The 21122-nt window shown below is 45.3% G+C and overlaps 1 protein-coding gene across 1 annotated transcript in view; it reads right to left on the reverse strand.

Annotated features, from left to right (window-relative positions):
- Positions 1–6607: 6607 nt before the first annotated feature.
- The window catches only part of CCDC43 (coiled-coil domain containing 43), a 71036-nt gene continuing 56521 nt past the window's right edge, over positions 6608–21122 (reverse strand). The window contains exons 4-5 of the mRNA XM_069237922.1: positions 8193–8248; positions 6608–7434 (exon numbers count right to left, since the gene is read on the reverse strand). Coding sequence (XP_069094023.1) covers positions 7247–7434; positions 8193–8248 — 244 coding nt within the window. The 3' untranslated portion in view covers positions 6608–7246. The remainder of the gene's footprint in view (positions 7435–8192; positions 8249–21122) is intronic.

Raw genomic sequence — 21122 nt, forward strand, 5'->3', positions numbered from 1 at the left:
TCATCCGTGAAATTAAAAATTGGACGTTGGTGGGCTAAGAGGAATTTGATTAAGCTTAACGAGTCTCAAAGTAAAGCTTTAAAGAATAAAATGCAACTTTCAGGGAACACAGTACCACCCCCAGTATATAAAATCTTGAAAGAGGTTCATGCTACAGTTCCTCTCAATTACAAACAACGGTTGATAATATAATATTTTGTCAGGAAGAAGTTTACTAAATGATTGCACGGGTGTTTCCAACAAAGATTCCTTTCAAGGTGATGATACCAATTTGCATAGCGATTGCAAGAGATATAAATCTAACTCATGTTGTTTACATTACTACGAGTGGCAAGGCTTTAAAAAAAAAAAAAAAAAAAAAAGTGTTACTCGAGAGTTTTTAATATGTAAAAGATTACTTTAAACAATTTTTTTATGTATATAACTGTGTTTTGTTATTTTATAAAGGGGGGAGATGTGATATTGTATACTGACATTGCATATTGTATCTTTTGTCAGGTGAAGGGGAACGTCTTCATTGTTCTGCACTCTTTGTATTTGTTCACCACATGCCATGTTAGTGCATAATTCAAAATGGTTTCCACGTTTTGCATTCCTTGTTGCTCAGATGGTTGTCCAGTAAACTGAAACTGCAGGGCTGGAAGGACGCCGGCTGGCGGGTTCTTTTACTCTCACTAAGGATCAGTTATAATAAAGAAGATTCTCCTTCACTTCACTACCTCAGTTTTATTGGGTGATTTCACCACTACACACACTCAGACGGACTGAAAGGTTCAAACATACCCACACTCAGGGACACAAGAAACTATCACCGACATGAACGAAAACCCTGGATAACACTGAGACACGCAAAGATTCAGAAGCATAAGCACTCGAGGCCACTAGAGCACACAGAGACATGCATGCATGAACATCTGCTAACACGTGCACATTCATAAATGTATGCACTAACACACGCCTGCTCACTCAGTCATAGGAATACATACGTGAACACTGGCTCACATTTTAACGCACCCTAAAACACAAACATTAAGAGACAAGCAAGTACTGACACAACATTCATGAACATTGGCTCACACACAGGACACAGATGGACTCGCATGCCGAGAGGCACACACAGGAATTAACACGTGCCGTGCGTAGCCAGTATATCCAGGGGTCCATTTGTTTACATAAAGCTTACCTGGTAGAAGATGGGAAAAGATCCAATTTCCCTGGTACTCAGCACTACTCTCATAATAGAAGTTAAACCAGCTTGCCCTTATTAAAAATGCTTAATATTGCTATGCAGCAGGTTTCTAACCTCTCCGGAACAACAAGAGATAAGGGGATATGACCAGGATCACACAGACCAATCATGAATGGACACCGGGATTAGACTTTTGATTTCTTCGATTTGTTAAATATTTCAAGCTCGTTTATATTCAGTAAAACATTTAGTAGCGAAACAGCCAGAGTGCAAAATGGGTATCAAATATCAAGGAAACATGTATTTCGAAAACGGGCTCAAGATAGAGTTGCTGGCAATAGGCCCAGCCATACAAGAGGGCTGAGATTTTATTGGTATAGATGGGCAAAGCTGGGTGGTAGGACTATAGGAATTCTGTGGATTCCTGCATATTCCGGAAGTTTCCATCATAGTAATGCTTTCACAAGTATCTGGTAGGCTTTTCCAGGCTGTAGCCTACTGTAGGAAGTTGGCTCTGTATATACTATTTCAAAGTAAGAAATAGTGTGCACAGAGTCCAAGGGTTCCCCTTAGAGGTAAGATAGTGGCAAAAAGAGATCATTCTAATGCTCTATTTTGTGGTAGTGTGGTCGAGCAGTAGGCTTATCAGAGGGTAGTGTTAAGCATTTGTTGTACACACACAGGCAATAAATGAGGAACATACACTCAAAGACAATTCCAGGCCAATAGGTTTTGGTATAGAAAAATATATTTTCTCAGTTTACAAGTCAGCACAAAAAGTACACCCTCAGCGGCACGGGGGCGGCCGGGTGCAGAGTGCAAACAGGCGTCGGGTTTGCAATGGAGATCAATGGGAGACTCAGGGGTCTCTTCAGTGAAGCAGGCAGGCAAGGGGGGAGGCTCCTCGGGGTAGCCACCACCTGGGCAAGGGAGAGGGCCACCTGGGGGGTCGCTCCTGCACTGGAGGTCGGATCCTTCAGGTCCTGGGGGCTGCGGTGTCTTTACCAGGCGTCGTGTTCTTAGAAGCAGGCAGTCGCGGTCAGGGGGAGCCTCTGGATTCCCTCTGCAGGCGTCGCTGGGGGTGGAGGGGGGTCAATTCTGGCTACTCACAGGGTCGCAGTTGCCGGGGAGTCCTCCCTGTAGTGTTGTTTCTCCGCAGGTCGAGCCGGGGCCGTCGGGTGCAGAGTGCAAAGTCTCACGCTTCCGGCAGAAAACGTGTTGTCTTTAAAAGTTGCTTCTTTGTTGCAAAGATGTTTCTTCCTTGGAGCAGAGCCGCTGTCCTCAGGAGTTCTTGGTCCTTTTAGATGCAGGGTAGTCCTCTGAGGCTTCAAAGGTCGCTGGACCCTGTGGAACGCGTCGCTGTTGCAGTTTTTCTTGAAGTGGGGAGACAGGCCGGTAGAGCTGGGGCCAAAGCAGTTGGTGTCTCCGTCTTCTCTGCAGGGCTTTCAGGTCAGCAGTCCTTCTTAGTCTTCAGGTTACAGGAATCTATCTTGCTAGGTTCTGGGAGCCCCTAAATACTCAATTTTGGGGTGTGTTTAGGTCTGGGGGGTTAGTAGCCAATGGCTACTAGCCCTGAGGGTGGCTATACCCTCTTTGTGCCTCCTCCCTGAGGGGAGGGGGGCACATCCCTAATCCTATTGGGGGAATCCTCCATCTGCAAGATGGAGGATTTCTAAAAGTCAGAGTCACCTCAGCTCAGGATACCTTAGGGGCTGTCCTGACTGGCCAGTGACTCCTCCTTGTTTTTCTCATTATCTCCTCCGGCCTTGCCGCCAAAAGTGGGGCAGTGGCCCGAGGGGGTGGGCATCTCCACTAGCTGGAGTGCCCTGGGGCGCTGTAACAAAGGGGGTGAGCCTTTGAGGCTCACCGCCAGGTGTTACAGTTCCTGCAGGGGGAGGTGAGAAGCACCTCCACCCAGTACAGGCTTTGTTACTAGCCACAGAGTGACAAAGGCACTCTCCCCATGTGGCCAGCAACATGTCTGGTGTGTGGCAGGCTGGTAAAACTAGTCAGCCCACACTGGAAGTCGGGTATGTTTTCAGGGGGCATCTCTAAGATGCCCTCTGGGGTGTATTTCACAATAAAATATACACTGGCATCAGTGTGCATTTATTGTGCTGAGAAGTTTGATACCAAACTTCCCAGTTTTCAGTGTAGCCATTATGGTGCTGTGGAGTTCGTGTATGACAGACTCCCAGACCATATACTCTTATGGCTACCCTGCACTTACAATGTCTAAGGTTTTGCTTAGACACTGTAGGGGCATAGTGCTCATGCACCTATGCCCTCACCTACGGTATAGTGCACCCTGCCTTAGGGCTGTAAGGCCTGCTAGAGGGGTGACTTATCTATGCCATAGGCAGTGTGAGGTTGGCATGGCACCCTGAGGGGAGTGCCGTGTCGACTTAGTCATTTTCTCCCCACCAGCACACACAAGCTGGCAAGCAGTGTGTCTGTGCTGAGTGAGGGGTCTCCAGGGTGGCATAAGACATGCTGCAGCCCTTAGAGACCTTCCCTGGCATCAGGGCCCTAGGTACCAGAGGTACCAGTTACAAGGGACTTACCTGGATGCCAGGGTGTGCCAATTGTGGAAACAAAGGTACAGGTCAGGGAAAGAACACTGGAGCTGGGGCCTGGTTAGCAGGCCTCAGCACACTTTCAAATCATAACTTGGCATCAGCAAAGGCAAAAAGTCAACCATGCCAAGGAGGCATTTCCTTACACCTACCCAAGCCCAAAAAGTGCAACTGTTCACCATTGCAAGTGGGACGATATTCGGAGTTAGCCATGCTCTCTTGGCCCATATGTAAAAATCGACACCCCAAAAGAGTCAATGTCTTCTTGCTTGCCTTTGGGAGGAGATACTTTAGTCCGCAGGGTGGGACAAAAATACTGTTGCCCCCTTCAATTGGGGTGGGGGAATAACCACCCCCATGGTGGTGGGCAGCCCCAACCCCACTTTTTTTTCCAAAAAACAATTCTTGGTGTCTAGTGGGCATTCTCCCCCCCAGGGAGAAAATCGGGGATATTACCCCATCTGCACCCAGGGGGGGCAGAAAGGCTGGGCCCATTTTGGAGGGGGGGGGGGGAAAGGAGGGCATTGCCATGCCAATTCTGGGCAGCCCCCTAGACTTTTCCCTGGTGACTAGTGGCCTTTCTGCCCCCCCCCCCCCCATATTGCCCGCTGGGGGAGGAGTCAGGAAGACTTTAGCCCATTTATTTTTTGTTGTGGGTATGGCCATGCCCATTGTGGGCAGCCCCCACCCATCTTTTATATTAAAAAAAAATCCCTGGTACCTAGTGGGGCCCACCGAAGAGGGGCAGAAAGTCTGTGCACATTTATCATAAGAGGTGGGGGATTTGGCATGTCCATTTTAGGCAGCCCTCACCCCTAAATATTCACAAAAAAGTTATTTTACATCCTTCCCACTGGGAGTCGGGAACAGAAACAGCATCATAGAAATTTATCAACGCGCTGGGAGGAAGGAGCATAATTTATTTCTTAAACTGAGTAATCTTAGCTACTATTAAAGTGCCCATGGGTTTTTTGGTTCATTTTTGGCACTGTGAAAATTCTCTGCCATACTATTGATTTTGTAATTTTTGCTAATAGTATCATCATCTCCAGTATGTTTTAAAGAGGTTAGCATAGATCATCGGCCTTTTCAGCAGAACATGAGGGGAGGACGACACTGCCTGGTGTGTTCTTAATGACTACCAAATACCAGTTGCCATTCTCCTTCCTACCTTCCCATAACACTTGCGCTCATTCTGAAACACCCTTTCAAGGTGCCCTGGCTTATGCATTTACTTTTTGTCATCTATTTTAGATTTGGCGTTAAGCCAAGACCTTTTGAATTTACTAAAACTATATGTAACTTATAGGGGCTTCCAAACTGCTGTCTTGATCCATTTCTCTGTTATTGTGTCTTTCACATTTTTGTTCTGCCCACTACATACAGCATGCAGCAGTGGTTCAGCCACTTCAGACGTTGGCTAACTTCGCTTTGAGTGACTATGTTCTTCCCTTCAGTGACAGTGGCTACTATGCCAATGTGTGCTTTCTGAGACTAAAAAAATATTTTTCCCTTTAGCTATTTTTTTAAGGCAAGTTCCTCCACCTCCTCGACAATAAAATGTAAGTAAAAAAAACATAATAGAACATAACAAGCACTGAGAAAGTCCAACAGCTTGTAGCCAATGCCAGACCTATTGGTTTTGCCAATGCTTGCTTAAGTCTGGCTTAACAGTGCAGCTTGCTGCTTATCCTTTGATACAAATTGTTTTAATACAAATGGAGAGGGCTTTGGCTAAGGTTAGAGGTGTACTTTTCAGACATCTCATTCTATTGGCTGTTTGGGGTATTATACCTCCTATGGTGCTCTTGTTTTGCACCCCCATTTGTCTGTGTTGTCTTTTCCTTCCCTCCACCATATCAAATCAAAGTGCTATGACGTGGCCAGCACTGGCAGTGTCATAGTGCTTATTTCTCAATGTCTCATTAGTACCATCCCTCACTTGCCAATTACCACCCTCCTATTGTCAGTCTTACCCACCCCCTCCCACAAGAATAAAAAGCCCTATGGTGCGGAATCATAGTACTTATTTCCAACTTTACATTTAGGCGTGCTGCACAGCCACAGCACTCTACAACATGGCTATAAGAACAAATCCTATCACAAAGGAAGCAAATACGTCTAGAAGTAGCTAACATCTGTAGTCACAATACAATAAACATCCATTTCAAAGCAAGAAGCAGGACATGTGCTTCTTTGAAGTGTGTGTGGAACAGTAAAACAGCTACAAGTGGCAAGAGATTCAACAAGGACGACAGGGAATAATTGAAAATAATAGTACCTCAATCGCAGTGCGATCAGTGAAAGGACAGAAGTCAAGCTGAAGCAATCTGTACTTGGTCCATGCTCCAGCTGTAAGAAGTGGAACTGAAGTCAGTACGCGCTGGCCAATTACAAAGCAGCAAAAAAGAGTGACAATGAAACCAATGAATGTTAAGCAATGGGCAGGCTGCAAGCCCCTGGTATACAATCTCCCGCATAAGCAAGACCTAAAAACCATGAAAGAACACAACTACACTGATAAAAGGAAGTCATTATTCACAGTCATTTTCAAAATTTGGATTGTCAGAAAAATATGACCAGAAGCTAGTGTTTTTTGTCAAAGTTTCTAAAGTGGCTCAAATTCAGCTTTCTCCATACCACATTGGCAATGACACCTTCTCAGGCATACCTGAGGTACACCAAACTATATTTGCATGGAAAGCAACATTTTAAAAACTGTACAATTTAAGTGAAATCAATGAAGCATGAATTAACAGACTGGCATCCACATTAAACTGGAATCACCTGAAACAATACAACTGGACAATGGTGTAACTGCAAATAAAAGAAACGTTATAACTAGGTATGAATCAATTTTATTTAATCAGGATCTTGGGACGTTCTCGAATGAAACGAGATCCACACAATAATGGTTTGAAAGTTGCAGTTAAGACACTTTGGAAGACCAGGAGCCCGGCAAACAATGAGATTTAAAAATGACTCAACACACTGAAAATCTTCATGCACACAAACTTGCACACTTATGAAAGGAGAATTTGTTTTCATAATAAAAATACATAATTCACATAGATGTGAAGGCAAGATTTGTGACAAGCTCGTCTGACTGGGGAGTACAGTAAAAGTCAGGCCGCATTAAAGAAGCGTTCTGAGCGTCTTCTGGAAGCAAAGAAACAATTCCACGGGACTGGTGGCACCAGTTCCTGGTATAAAAATTATCTTCCACTGGGCTCTTTCGGTGTCTGAATAGTAAACAAACTCCGATTTGGGAGTAAAATGATGTACCATACTGTAGTCCTTTGGTACAGATATATTGGAAACAAGATACAGTATATATCATCACTTGGCACACCTTGCATAAAAATGTATTGGATCTTTGTTGTTAATGTTCATATGTTCTAACCCAACTGATGTTTGAATTTACTTATACAGCACAGCGTTAAACTCTTGGAAAGTCCTGGCAAGTCTTTGTGCAGGTGTGTTATCGCTTGCGTTCCCCCTTCTGTGTTCTTTTTTTTTCCTTTTCCTTACGCTCTTGCTTAACCAGTTTATCCTTCTCTCTCTGAAGCTTGTCCTGCTCCTTCTTCTTCTGAGATTCCTCTCGAAGGGACTCTTTTTCAATCTTCCTTGCATTGATGACGTCATCCACATTTGTATTTTTAAACAGAGCTGAAATTCAGTTAAGAGGAAAGTTCGCTGATTGTCACATCCTGACTTCCTGCACAGTAGACCGGTTTAGTTACCCATCAAAAAGGCCCTTTTTTAAGCTACGAAATAAGTAGATGCATGCCTTGTTAATTGAATGACTTGATATGTTCTTCCCGTGAAACATGCAACTACTGATTATTGGTGTGAAAACAATATCTTGCCTAATTACGATTTTTCACCTATCCATAGTTTACAAAGTTTCTGGGTCTTCCAACATTTAAGCCATGCCACTTTCTTCAGAGTTAACTTTAACCATTATCTTGTCTACTCTTCGACTGGATGACTGTCAGACTTTTTTTCACCACACTATTCACCGCATGAAAACCCACCTGCGAAAATACTTTAAAGATTATGAATAGGAACTTTAGCATGACTCTATAAAATGAACATCCAGGAACGAGGCTGAGTTTCAGATGAAGATTCGTAAGTAGAGGTTCACACATACTCTACTTAGGTCTAATGCCATCAACGTTTAAGAAGTGGCCCAGAATTCCATTCAGTTAATGGCATCATTGTGTCACTGGTATAACATACCAGTAAACAAGTTTGAGTGGATTTGCAAGATGAAAGCCACTTGGAATACTTACTTCAGGTACAAAGGATAGCAGAAATCATGCTTTCTATTTCACCGAAGAAATATTAAGCATGCACTTTGAGAGTTAGAAAAAATATTAAAAAACATACTGATAAGCGATTGACACTTAGTAAGCAAAGGATACATTTTTCCAATGGGATGTTCACAGTGGCAGCTGCTCCTTTCGCTTCATCCTCTTCAGTGCTACGAATTAAGGAAGTAATACCCAACATTCAGATGAAACTAGTGCATGTGTTTTCTTGCTCTCCCTCGTGTTCTACTCCCCCCCCACAAAGTTTCCCTATGCATGCTGTGTTGCTCCCTCCCCAGCTCGCCCACTGCTTTCCCCAATTTTTCTTACATGCATTTATTTAGTATTTACCACGCGAAGATTAGTTTACACCACATTGGAATACTAAATTAAAAAAAGAAATAGGAAATCAAAAGGGCGGCCTTATATTACCACATGGGTGAACATGTTTGGGGACACATGAATACACGTCATCTTGCCAGCCCCGCTATAGCGCCATTATGTACGCACAAATCACTACACTTTTCTCTTCAGCAAAAAACATTTACTTATTGACAGTGCTGAACAACATTGGCAAAAGGCACTGGCAAAGCCAATAATTTGAAAAAGCCCGCCCTACTGGCTTTGCCATTGCTTGTTATTTTGTAGAATGCTGTGTATAGACATGATATGCACTCTCTCTCTTGCATTTAACTGACTTGGGATTCCTGCCTTGTGGCTCTCAAGCCCAGCAAGGCCACCTGCAATCCGGTTTCACAATCCAAGTTACTTCAGCACCCGTTAGAGAACATGTTTGTGTTTTTTCTTCTTTCGGGAGAGGTCAATGGTTTTAATGAACTGTTTGTTCTCCTCACGCACAGTTCAGCAGGATGGATTTGTTATTTGTGAGGGAATTCTAGACATCAGGCATATGTTTCGCCGGCCAGAGCCCTGGAAGGTACCACCTCCACGATATGCATCTCACATTCAGAAACCGGATTTCTAGTCTAAGACAGCTCAGTAAGATAAGACACAACCTGCAATTCACTCATAAGAGGTAGTTTATTTTATTAGTTAATTAAAACCATAAAAAGCATTCCTTCTACATAGAATTACGCAAAACATTATAAATACAATAATAACATTTGTAGAACATAAAACATGACATAATTAGTGTGTTGGGCAGGATGTCCCCACTTAGCGCCAACTGAGAGTATAGAAATTTGTTGCAAGGGAGATTAAAAACATACATACATACATGGAGGAACCGCCCTGCCTCTTTCCACCCTGTTTTTTCCACAGTCGTTGGTCCCAATGTTTCGTAAAAAAAATGTTTCAACACCCCTGGTGTGGATTCTATCCACTAGTTTCTGGCGGGGTGATGAAAGAGAAAAATTTCCAAAAATTGGACAAGCCCGATATTCAGTATTGTGTTGCTAGGGTTAAGTGCTTCAATTAGAGCTTGTCTACACGATCTAACCCCTAACTCATTTAGTTCTTTCTTCAGTATTTGTCTTCTTTTTGTAGCCAAAGCTGGGCAGATACAGACCACATGCACTAGGATTTCTACCGCCAGATGACATGGGGCGGCATTCCTGGTTGTCTATTTGCGATACCTTATTCCATTTTGGCATTAGGTCTAGCGTTGGACTATCGCCCAGCCTTCGTTTTAAAAAGGGTTGTTTAATTTTTAGTGAGTAGGGGGCAGCCAATAATGGTGATTCTTTGAATATTTTATGAGTTAAGAACCAACCAGCCATGAGACCTTTTGGCCAATTCTTTCCTATCTTCTATCCAGCTATGTAATGTGCTAATTTTGTTCACTGCTTTATTAAAGGCTGGGCTAGGAAGCAACTGATCCCATACATCAACTAGATTTAGCTGTGTTAGGCTTTGTTCCAGATAGTTTTTATAATTACTGTTACCTTTTTCCATGTTAATTTCCTGCCACACTAGGTTAGCCAGCGTCCCCCTTGTGGGATAACATCATTTTTAGCAACATTTAATATATGCGGAGAGTCGAGCCAGTGACTGTTTGACCAGCATAAATTCCAGTCTGACCTGGGCCGGGGAAGCATGTCCCAGTAGCCCAAAGTCACGTTTATATGCCTTTACCAGAAGTTTGTCCAAAAGATCTTCCTCCGTCACCCTCATTAATTCAGTTCTCTAGGCGAGAGTTGGAAGTAATTTTGCTCTCATTAGGGCAGTGAGTGGATTCAAAGTGTGGCCACGAATGGTATTTGCAAGCATGCCAAAGGCATGAGTTAATGCTTGTGCTTTGCTTTTTATCGCTTCTTTTTGGGGCACATAGATGCCTCTTGCATCTATCATAACTCCTAGGTATCTGTACGAGGTTACTTCCTCTATGATCTTCCCGTTCAGATACCACGTGTTGGCTAGAGGGTCTACAATTAAGGGCGATCATTTTAGTTTTATTTTGATTTATTTCTAATTAATTTATTCTAGCATATCCTTCTAGGTTGTTCAACAGTTTTTGTATGCCAATTGTAGTGTAACTAAGCAATATCAGATCATCTGCATATAGCATGTTGGATAATTGTTGACCACCAAGGGAGGGGGAGTGAGCCGACTGATTGTTTAAATTGGTAGAGAGGCCTGCTATGTACAGATTGAAAAGAACTGGTACCAGAACACAGCCTTGTTTTAACCCAACTGTCGCTTTGACTGCCCTAGATAGATACGAACCTCCCCCAAGTTTAACCTTCACCCATGTATCCAAATAAATCAATAGAATGGCATTTAAAATGGGTGCTGGCAGCCCCCATTGCTGTAGTTTTGCCCACAGTTTACAGCGGGGGACGCAATGAAGGGCAGCTTTCAAATCAACAAAACACAAGTATGTGGGAACACTAATTGCCTTTGCTCTGTTGATAATCAGCCCCAGTGCCATAAGGTTTGTTAACGTTCCCTGGTTCTTGGTAAATCTGCTTTGATTTATGGGGAGTATGTGGTTATCTGCAGTCCATGCCTCTAAATGCTGCAGCAAACATACCTAAAAGTACTTGAGGTGGACGTCCAGAAGGGCAATTAGTCTGTAATTGCTTGGAGAGGCAGCCTTCTCTCCCTTGTATTTGGGGTGGATTATTGAGCCCTTCCAACTTGCCGGCACAATCCCAGTTATAAGCATGTGACTGAACATTGGAGACAGGAAATCTGCCCATCTTTCTGTTCCTTGTTTAAACAAAGCTTGTGGTAGACCATTGGGCCCAGGCGCGCAACCCATTCGCGACCTCCCGATGATTTTTACTATCTCTAGCAGTGTGATTGTCAAGGTGTTATGGGCGTTGGGTTCCCAAGTGTTGGACTCCCAGTGAGTTAAAGTGCTTCTCCAGTGGGAAGCTCTCTTGGCTGTGACTTGAGGTGGTCCACCCAAACTCCTTCAGTTATATTGCCATTGTTGGCTGCTTTCAAACCCTTTAAAATGGAATTAACTTTCAGAATCTTTGAGTTTGGAGATTTCGACGCGTAGTGTAACTTGGCCCAGAGGGTTTCCTGCTGATGTTTTTTTAAAAGACCACATTTTCTTTTTAGAAGTTTCCTTTGTTCGTGCAAGGCATTCAATAGTGTACCATTCTCCGGTAACTTGTGCAGTCCTCACCAGGATTATGAAATAAGTAGAGGTTAAAATCACCCATAATTAGCCAATGTGCAGGGTGTACTATACTTTTTAAAAACGTCAGGTGCTTTACCAGATTATTAACTTCAACGGATTTTTTTTTTTTAGATTAACATATGTTTATTATAATCAATGGTTCATGTATATTCTTTTACTCATAAGAGGTAGCAATAAGTAGAGTAAAAACACTGGTTATTTTCAGTGTTATGAAAGGGCAACAGCAGCAGCACACAGTAATCTATGGAAACAATATTTCTGGTATGAAATACAGAGCGATTACTTGCAATAAATGATCCTCAATTAACAGGTGGAAAGAGACTCTTAAGGGGTGAAACTGATAGGACTAAAGATTTTATATTTAAAGAGCAGCAAAATGGCATCGCTGCATATGTGTGACTTACTGAATCTAATAGGACCTCACACTCCTTGAGTAGCTGCTCTGCACTAGAACTCTGCATCACAATGGAGAGCTCTAGGGTAGGTCAGGGGATAACAGGAAGATGGGTTTCATAACCACACATTTTTCATTCACATGTATTATCTCCAAAAGTAACTTAAAAGGCTTGGTGTATTGCAGTATCCTGCAGCACCCCCACCAATTCCCTATATGCCTTAATGTTTGAGCTGGTGTCTAGAATGCGGACACTGAATGATGTAATAAAATATTGCCCCCCCCCCGGAATGGCTCTTGTATGAAGACTCTGTCCTCAGACATATCTTTTCCATAATTTAACATGAGTGAATATGTTTTTTGTTAAGTGTACCTGCACCATTCTTCCTCCAAAACATAGGTTGAATAAACTCTGCAGCAGAAAAATAATTTAGCGTAACCAATCACTTCAATTCATTTTGAATTTCATTTTCTCTTTTATATTTGACCCTTGAAAAAGGTCACCTTTTACATTACAAAGTTCATTGGGAAGATGTGATTAAGTTTTCGTTTAGCACCTCGAAACATGGTTCTGAAGACTTCAGAGGGATACAATTAAATGATGTGTTCTTTTATTTAATTTAGCCAAGGTGTGCTGCCGGAATGCACACTCCTATCTAACAGCCTCTGTAAACTAAAAATCCAGTTGCTAGCTAGCACACATATAGAAAATAATGTCGGACTATGTGCATTTATTTGTATGCATATATGTACATGGTGGCAAGTGTACATTAAAGAAAGTAATGCAAGATCCACCAAAAACCTGTGAAATTGGCCAGTCATGGTCTACCCTAAAGGTGTAAACTCTTATACAACCCTGTTTGTATTAAAAATTGTGATTTCGTTTTTATATCTGCTTAAAAAGCACTATAGCCTTAGCATTACTGCATATAAAACAAGCATTTGCAATGCAATGGGTCTCGCGTTTGCTCCAGTTAGAGCTATTAGCGTTGTAAATTCCTAACTGGGCTTTTCTTGCCACATAAATTGAAAATGAAAAGTAAAACAGTTGACATTTGCAAGCAGATTCAAAGCACCATGGCCGCCATAAGCATGAGCGAAGGAGACACACAAAGGGAAAAAGAAGTTCGCTCGCAGTCAAACGTATCGGCAAACGTGCAATTATCCAGGTAACAGGATCTATGGCCAAGGCGGTAACAAAACTGCCCCAAGGAGGGACAAGTGTTAAGTATTTACCAATGATAAAGGATTTTTGAAACACAATCCCATGAACGAGTGATAGTGATGGGTGTGCAGTGGGCGTGGTTAAAAGCCCACAGATAGACAAGCTTAAAGTGATGACTTAAATATTCACAGTGCTTTCTGTCACAGACTGGGATCTCTTAGCACTAAACATATACAAGTCACTATTCTCTACTGCCCAAACTAGGATTCAAATCTGTGGCTCTCAAGTTACAGACACAGATGTCTGCAGTGGTTTCACACAGTACAGATTTCCGACTGATTAACTTAACTTGCATTCATTTTGTATTTAAGCTTTATGCTTTATTTTATATGTACTTATTTGATGTTTTAGCCACCCCTTAAATCCCCATCCCCACGCTCACTCAACCTGCCCACATATCACAGTTCCCATACTTTTTTAAATGACTTCGACCGCTGCCCATTGCTTATGTGAGACTTTGTGGGTAATCGCCCATTTGATATCCGCAATCTTGACCGACTTCAGTTTGCTTTGCTGTGTTTGTGAATCAGATCATGCGATAAATTCAAGCATTCGATTCTCAGGCCTCAGCAGGTGGCGCAAGAAGACATTTCTATATGGAATCTCACTGTGACTTGGCTAATGAAAGACAGCATGACATTACAAATTCCTATTAAATGCATTTATATTTTTATATTTCGTATCACATGCATTTTTTGGAGAATGATGAAGTTAACAAGTTATAGCTTGGTAAGGGGTTTTGGTGGGGCTACTAACTGGGAAGGCACTGGGCTCAGGTGGACCCCTACGCTTGAAATTCCACAATACATAGGCAGATCAGTTTGTCTTGAAAGTAGCTTGTCTCCATGTAACTGAGTTTGAGCCTGGTTATCACCCACCACCGCTGGCAAAACCGAGGACAGGAAAAGAACAAAAAAACAAGGTAAACAGAAGGCAGGCCGGTCTACAATGTTGGCAAAGCAAACAAAGTGAAAAATATACTGAATGTGAACAGAAAGGGAATTTCACCCTTCGGGCCAAGGACAGTGTTTGTATTTTAACAGAAACAAACACCTTGCAAGCATTTTTGCCTCACATTTCAACAAAGCTCTAATGAAGTTAGCAGAGAAGCCGGAGAAGGCTCTATGGCCCCAATAAAGGATATAAGCAATGCCGTGTGTGTGGATGCCATGAGTGCTGGCAGGGAGGGGCTCTGGACAGATAGACTCTCTGCGATGCAATGCGATGCTAAGCAAGTTTCAGATCACTGCTTCTAGGTTTAGCTACATTCTACCAGTGAGCTAATCGACCAGGTGTTTGTATAGTAAAATAAGGCTTTTTTTTAGGAGCCAGAGGTAAATGAGGTCAGCACTGGAATAAACCCAAAACAAATGTCAGCGACATGGGAGGAGGTGGGAGGAACGGAATGCTGTAATAAAACACAGGCAGCTACCAGCCTAAAACATCCGCAGTGAAAGGGGAGCACTAAAGAGCAGTCAAAAATAGTCCATCACAGCAATAAAGAAACCAAAGTGAAATAATACAGTAGTTGGTCACTGCTCTGAAACAGAAAAAGGAGGAAGAAAAAGGCAGAACTCACCACTAACAAGCAAGAAATTTTAAAGGACACTGCAACCAACAAATGAAATTGCTTTAAACCCACAGTATAAGTATATTTAAGTATACACCAAGTTGAACGCTTACGCTCGACCTAGAAAGTGCTAGCTCCACTGTATGGAACAAACTGTCAAGCTGGTATAAAAAGTACAGTAACAGCTAAATATTTTTGGTAATGCATATGTAGCAAGCCAATTCTTCCTGAAGGCAAGACCGATCTGTACAAATTTGTGCAGTATCTGCATGCGATTAATCCAAACTATTGTCGCTGGGGACCCCTCAGTTTGTTCTTCTGCCAAGCTTTAAAGTAAGATTGGACACTTGGTCTTTCCCATGGGAATGGTGCAGCATACTGATGATTTATTGCTGTCCTCTCAATTTATATCAGTGCAAGGTTGACTCAGTCTGCCTCCTCACTCATTTGTCTACAAAGGGGTATAAGGCTTCAAAGGAGAAGAACGAGTTACTTACCTTCGGTAACGACTTTTCTGGTGGATACATTAGCTACCTGTGGATTCCTCACCTGATGAATACTCCCATGGCGCCAGCATTTGACGGAAATCTTCTTACTAGTCTCTGCACGTCGACGAGGACGTCACTCTAGCCCACGCGACGCCGTCTGACGTCATACAGGCAATAAGAAGTCCTCGCCGACGTGCCGATGACAGTACCAACATTTTTTACGTGCATGAGAATAATAATAATAACCCAATGCAATGAAAGAGCAAAGCAACATCTCTTAATATTGTAAATCACACAACATTGCAATAAAATAGCTGTAGATTTAATATAACCTTTTTTTTTTTTTTTTTTTTAAACAAATAAATATATTTATACATACGAATCATGTATATACCCAATATATATATAGATTTATATATAAATATACACATATATACAAATATCATACATGCAAAATGTATTGCAACTTTGAAGACCAAAAGGAGCACACTCAAGGATTGCTTGGAGAGACCAAAAAGGCAACGGGGAGGCGGGTGGGACCGTGAGGAATCCACAGGTAGCTAATGTATCCACCAGAAAAGTCGTTACCGAAGGTAAGTAACTCGTTCTTCTGATGGATACAACTACCTGTGGATTCCTCACCTGATGAATAGAGTCCCAAAGCAGTACCACGCCCGGCGGTGGGTGCCTAAATGGTCAAACCAAGAAATCCTGCAGCACTGACCGTGCAAAATGACCGTCCCTTCTGACCTCAGAGTCCAAACAGTAATGTTTCACAAAAGTGTGAAGGGACGACCAAGTTGCGGCCTTGCAGATGTCAACCACAGGAACACCCCTGGCCAAGGCCGAAGAGGCCGACTTAGCTCTGGTGGAGTGAGCTCTAATGCCCTCAGGCGGATCCTTCTTTGCCAAAGAGTAACAGATTTTAATGCAAAGAACAACCCACCTGGAGAGTGTTCTCTTGTGGACTGCCTTTCCTCTCCTCTTGCCCACGTATCCGACAAACAGCTGATCCTCCAGCCTGATATCCTTCATTCTGTCGATATAGAAGCTCAACGCCCTTTTTGGGTCCAGGCGATGTAGTCTTTCTTCCTCCTTTGAAGGATGAGGCGGAGGATAAAACGTGGACAAAGTGATTGTCTGAGCCAAATGGAAGGGTGAAACAACCTTCGGAAGGAAAGCAGCCTTGGTCCTCAACACCACCTTATCCCCATAAAACGTTATATAAGGGGGTTTAACCGATAAGGCCTGCAACTCACTCACTCTCCTTGCAGATGTTATAGCTACCAGGAATACTGTTTTAATAACCAAATACCTTAAGGGGCAAGAATGCATAGGCTCAAAAGGGGACCCCATAAGGAAAGTCAGGACCAAGGACAAATCCCATTGAGGCATAACGAATGGTTTTGGAGGATATTGATTCAGAAGACCTTTCAAGAATCTGAGAACAATAGGGGATTTAAATAACGATGGTTGGTCTGGAAGACAAATGAAGGCTGACAAGGCCGACAAATAACCCTTAATGGTAGCTACTGCACAACCTTTCTGCGCTAGAGACAGTGCAAAAGACAAAACATGTGACAGATGAGCATGTAAGGGATCAATCTGTCTCTCTCCACACCACATAACAAATTTAGACCACCTATTAGCGTAGATAGATTTAGTGGAGTGTCGCCTGGCCGCTAAGATAACATCCACTACATCAGGCGGGAGAGAGAAGGAACTCAGGTTGCCCCGTTCAATCTCCAAGCATGTAGGTGCAGACTCTGGAGGTTGGGGTGTAAAACCTGCCCCTGCGACTGCGAGAGGAGGTCTGCCCTGAGAGGGAGACGGAGCGGAGGGCACAGTGAGAGTTGGAGAAGGTCGGAGTACCATACCCTCCTTGGCCAATCCGGAGCTATTAAGATGACTTGGGCCCGGTCTTGGCGAATTTTCCTCAACACTCGGGGAATCAAGGGTATGGGGGGAAACGCGTAAAGCAACTGGTCGCACCAGGTTATCTGAAACGCGCCCCCCAACGCTCCCTGCATCGGATACTGGAGGCTGCAGAATAACGGGCAATGCGCGTTCTCCCGAGTGGCAAACAGATCTATCCGAGGAAACCCCCACATCTGGAAGATTAAACAGACTTGATCTGGATGGAGACGCCACTCGTGGTCTGCCGAGAATTGGCGACTGAGACTGTCCGCACGTACATTCAAGACCCCGGCCAGATGATTTGCCACCAAGCAAATCTGATGGTCCTTTGCCCAGGACCATAGCCGAAGAGCTTCTCTGCAGAGAAGGTACGACCCTACTCCTCCCTGTTTGTTTATGTACCACATCGTGGTAGTATTGTCCGTCAGGACCTGTACCGACTGACCACGAAGGGATGGGAGGAAGGCCTTGAGAGCCAAACGTACAGCCCGTAACTCCAACAGATTGATATGAAACACCTGTTCCTCTGGAGACCAAAGCCCTTTGATCTCCAGATCCCCCAGATGAGCTCCCCATCCTAGGGTGGAGGCATCCGTTATTACCGTGGCCACTGGTGGCGACTGCGCGAACGGCTTCCCCTGTGAAAGATTGTTGCCCGCAATCCACCACTTCAATTCCACAGTAGCATCTCTGGAGATCTTGACAGTACCTTCTAAATCTCCCTTGTGTTGAGACCACTGCCTTCGGAGGCACCACTGAAGAGCCCTCATGTGCCAGCGAGCATGCGTGACCAACAGAATGCAGGAGGCGAACAGACCGAGCAGACGAAGGACCTTGAGGACTGGAACTACCGCTCCATTTCGAAACATTGGAACCAATTCCTGAATATCTTGAATCCGCTGAGGCGGAGGAAAGGCTCGACTCAATGTTGTATCCAGTACTGCCCCTATGAACAGGAGGCGCTGAGAGGGCTCCAGGTGAGATTTGGGCACGTTCACCGAAAAGCCCAGGTCGAACAACAACTGGGTTGTTGACTGCAGATGATGCGACACAAGCTCCGGGGACTTGGCTTTGATCAACCAGTCGTCCAAGTAAGGGAATACTGCTATCCCCTTCCTTCTGAGCTCCGCCGCAACCACTGACATCACCTTTGTGAAGACTCGAGGTGCTGAAGTAAGACCAAACGGGAGGACCGCAAACTGATAGTGCTGCGACCCTACCACAAACCGGAGATACTTCCTGTGCGACTTGAGTATCGGGATATGAAAGTAAGCATCCTGCAAGTCGACAGACACCATCCAATCTTCCTTGTTCAACGCCAAAAGCACCTGTGCTAGGGTCAGCATCTTGAACTTTTCCTGTTTGAGGAACCAATTCAAGATCCTCAGATCCAGGATTGGTCTCAACTGACCATCCTTTTTGGGAATCAGGAAGTATCTTGAGTAACAACCTCGACCCTTTTCCTGCTCTGGGACCAACTCTACCGCGCCCTTTGAAAGGAGGACTTGAACCTCCTGTTCTAGCAACAGGAGGTGTTCTTCTGAACAATAAGATGGGCGGGGCGGGATGAGGGGCGGGAACTCCCGAAAGGGAAGGGCGTAGCCTTTTCCCACAATGCCGAGAACCCAAGTGTCCGTTGTGATAGACTTCCACTTGTGGAGAAAACGCTGTAATCTTCCCCCTACAGGAGAGGAGTGAGTGGGAAACGGTGGAAGCCTAAGGCTGCTTCCCCTGCTGCACCCCTCCAGAGGACGAGGAAGAGGCAGAGTGCTGTTGAGAGGCTCCTCTGGTACGGACCCCACCCCTCCCCCTCCCTCTAAATGACCTATAGGGGAGGGAAGAGGCGGGTTGCTGGAACCTCCCCCGAAAGGAAGAGGAATAAGAGCCACGCCCAAATCCCCGAAACCTCCTGAAAATTCTAGAAGAGGCAGAGGAAGAAGGAGCTTGCAGTCCTAACGATTTGGCTGTGGCTCTGCTCTCCTTAAATCGTTCCAAGGCTGAATCTGCCTTGGCTCCAAACAGTCTGTCCCCATCAAACGGGAGGTCCAGCAGGGTCGACTGCACATCCGCAGAGAACCCTGAGTTTCGGAGCCAGGCCTGTCTTCTTGCCACCACAGCCGTGCCCATCGCCCTGGCCACCGAGTCGGTCGTGTCCAGCCCAGACTGGATAATCTGGGTCGCGGCAGCCTGGGCGTCCGAGACCACATCCAAAAGACCCTGGGGAAGCTCCGTGAATGAAGACGAAATATCATCCATCAGCGCATGGATGTACCTCCCCAGAATGCACGTGGCGTTGGTGGCCTTCAACGCCAAACTGCATGACGAAAATATTTTCTTGGACTGCGCATCCAGTTTCTTGGAGTCTCTGTCTCCAGGCACCGTCGGGAAGGAACCAGGCGCTGACTTTGAGGAACAGGAGGCTTGCACCACCAAGCTCTCCGGCGTAGGGTGTCTAGAGAGAAAGCCAGGGTCAGATGGTGCAGCTCGATACCTCCTGGCCACAGCCCTATGAACGGCCGAGGAAGACACCGGCTTCTTCCACACCTCCAACACCGGATCCAGCAAAGCCTCATTAAATGGCAAGAGAGGCTCAGCTGCAGCAGAGGCCGGATGCAATACCTCTGTCAGCAAATTCTGCTTTGCCTCTGCCACCGGCAAAGGCAGGTCCAAAAAGCTCGCTGCCTTCCTCACCACAGCATGAAAGGAAGCAGCCTCCTCCGTATATTCCCCTGGAGATGAAAGGTCCCACTCAGGGGAAGTGTCCAGCCCACTGGCTGTATCCAGACCATGCAGTCCGTCTCCAGAGTCCTCAATCTCTCCCTCCTCTAGGACTCGCTGGTACTCTTGTTCTTCTAAAAGACGGAGAGCACGCCTCCTCGAATGAAGTCTCTCCTCGATACGCGGAGTCGACATGGCCTCCGCCGACATCGAAGAACGGCGCCGATCTCCAGAAGCATCTGACGCCGCGTCCGGCGCCACAGGCAGCTTCGGCGCCGAGGCAGGAGCCGGAGGACGAGGTCTTGGAGCCGATGGACCAACCGGAGTCACCGGGCAAAATCCTGACTTCGACGGAGGGGCAACCTCCGGGGCCGAAACATCCGAAGCCACCGGAGCGGCCACCGACGCCGGCACCGGCGCCGAGCCCACATTCCCAAAAGGGAGAAAGGGCATAAAGGGTGCCGGCCGAAGAGGCGCAGGATCACCCAACGAAAAGGCCAAGGGCCCCGAAGGACCAGCCGGAGCAGCTCCTGGAGCCATCTGCTGAAAGATGGTATACATCGCATTAAGAAACGCGGTACTATCGGCTCCAGGAGTGGGAAAAACCGGATACTGGGGTGCCTGGATCGAGGGCGACCCCGACGCCGGCCTCGACGTCTGCGACGCCGGAGAAAACACAAGAGGCTGCACCACCTCAATCACTGACGCCTGACCAGGTGAAGTCGGTGACGCCGGAGAGGGCAACGGCGCCGATGGATGCGGCGTGACCGTGGGGCTGACCTCCCAAGTCCTCCGACGCCGAGCCGAAGGTGACCTCGAATGAGACTCCTTGCTGGAGTGACGTCGTGAGTCTCTACGGCGCCGGGAGTCTCGATGACGCCGGTGAGACCTTGGCGAAGAAGACTTCTTATGATGTTTCTCCTTCTTCTTTGACTTTGCCATGAATAACTTGGCCTCGCGCTCTTTGAGGGCCTTCGGATTCATGTGTTGACATGAATCGCAAGTCGAGACGTCGTGGTCGGAGCTCAAACACCATAGACAGTCGGAGTGAGGATCTGTAACTGACATCTTGCCCCCACACTCTCGACAGGGCTTGAAACCCGACTTCCTCTGAGACAT

The sequence above is a fragment of the Pleurodeles waltl genome, chromosome 6, assembly GCF_031143425.1.
Source record: "Pleurodeles waltl isolate 20211129_DDA chromosome 6, aPleWal1.hap1.20221129, whole genome shotgun sequence".
Lineage (NCBI taxonomy): Eukaryota > Metazoa > Chordata > Amphibia > Caudata > Salamandridae > Pleurodeles > Pleurodeles waltl.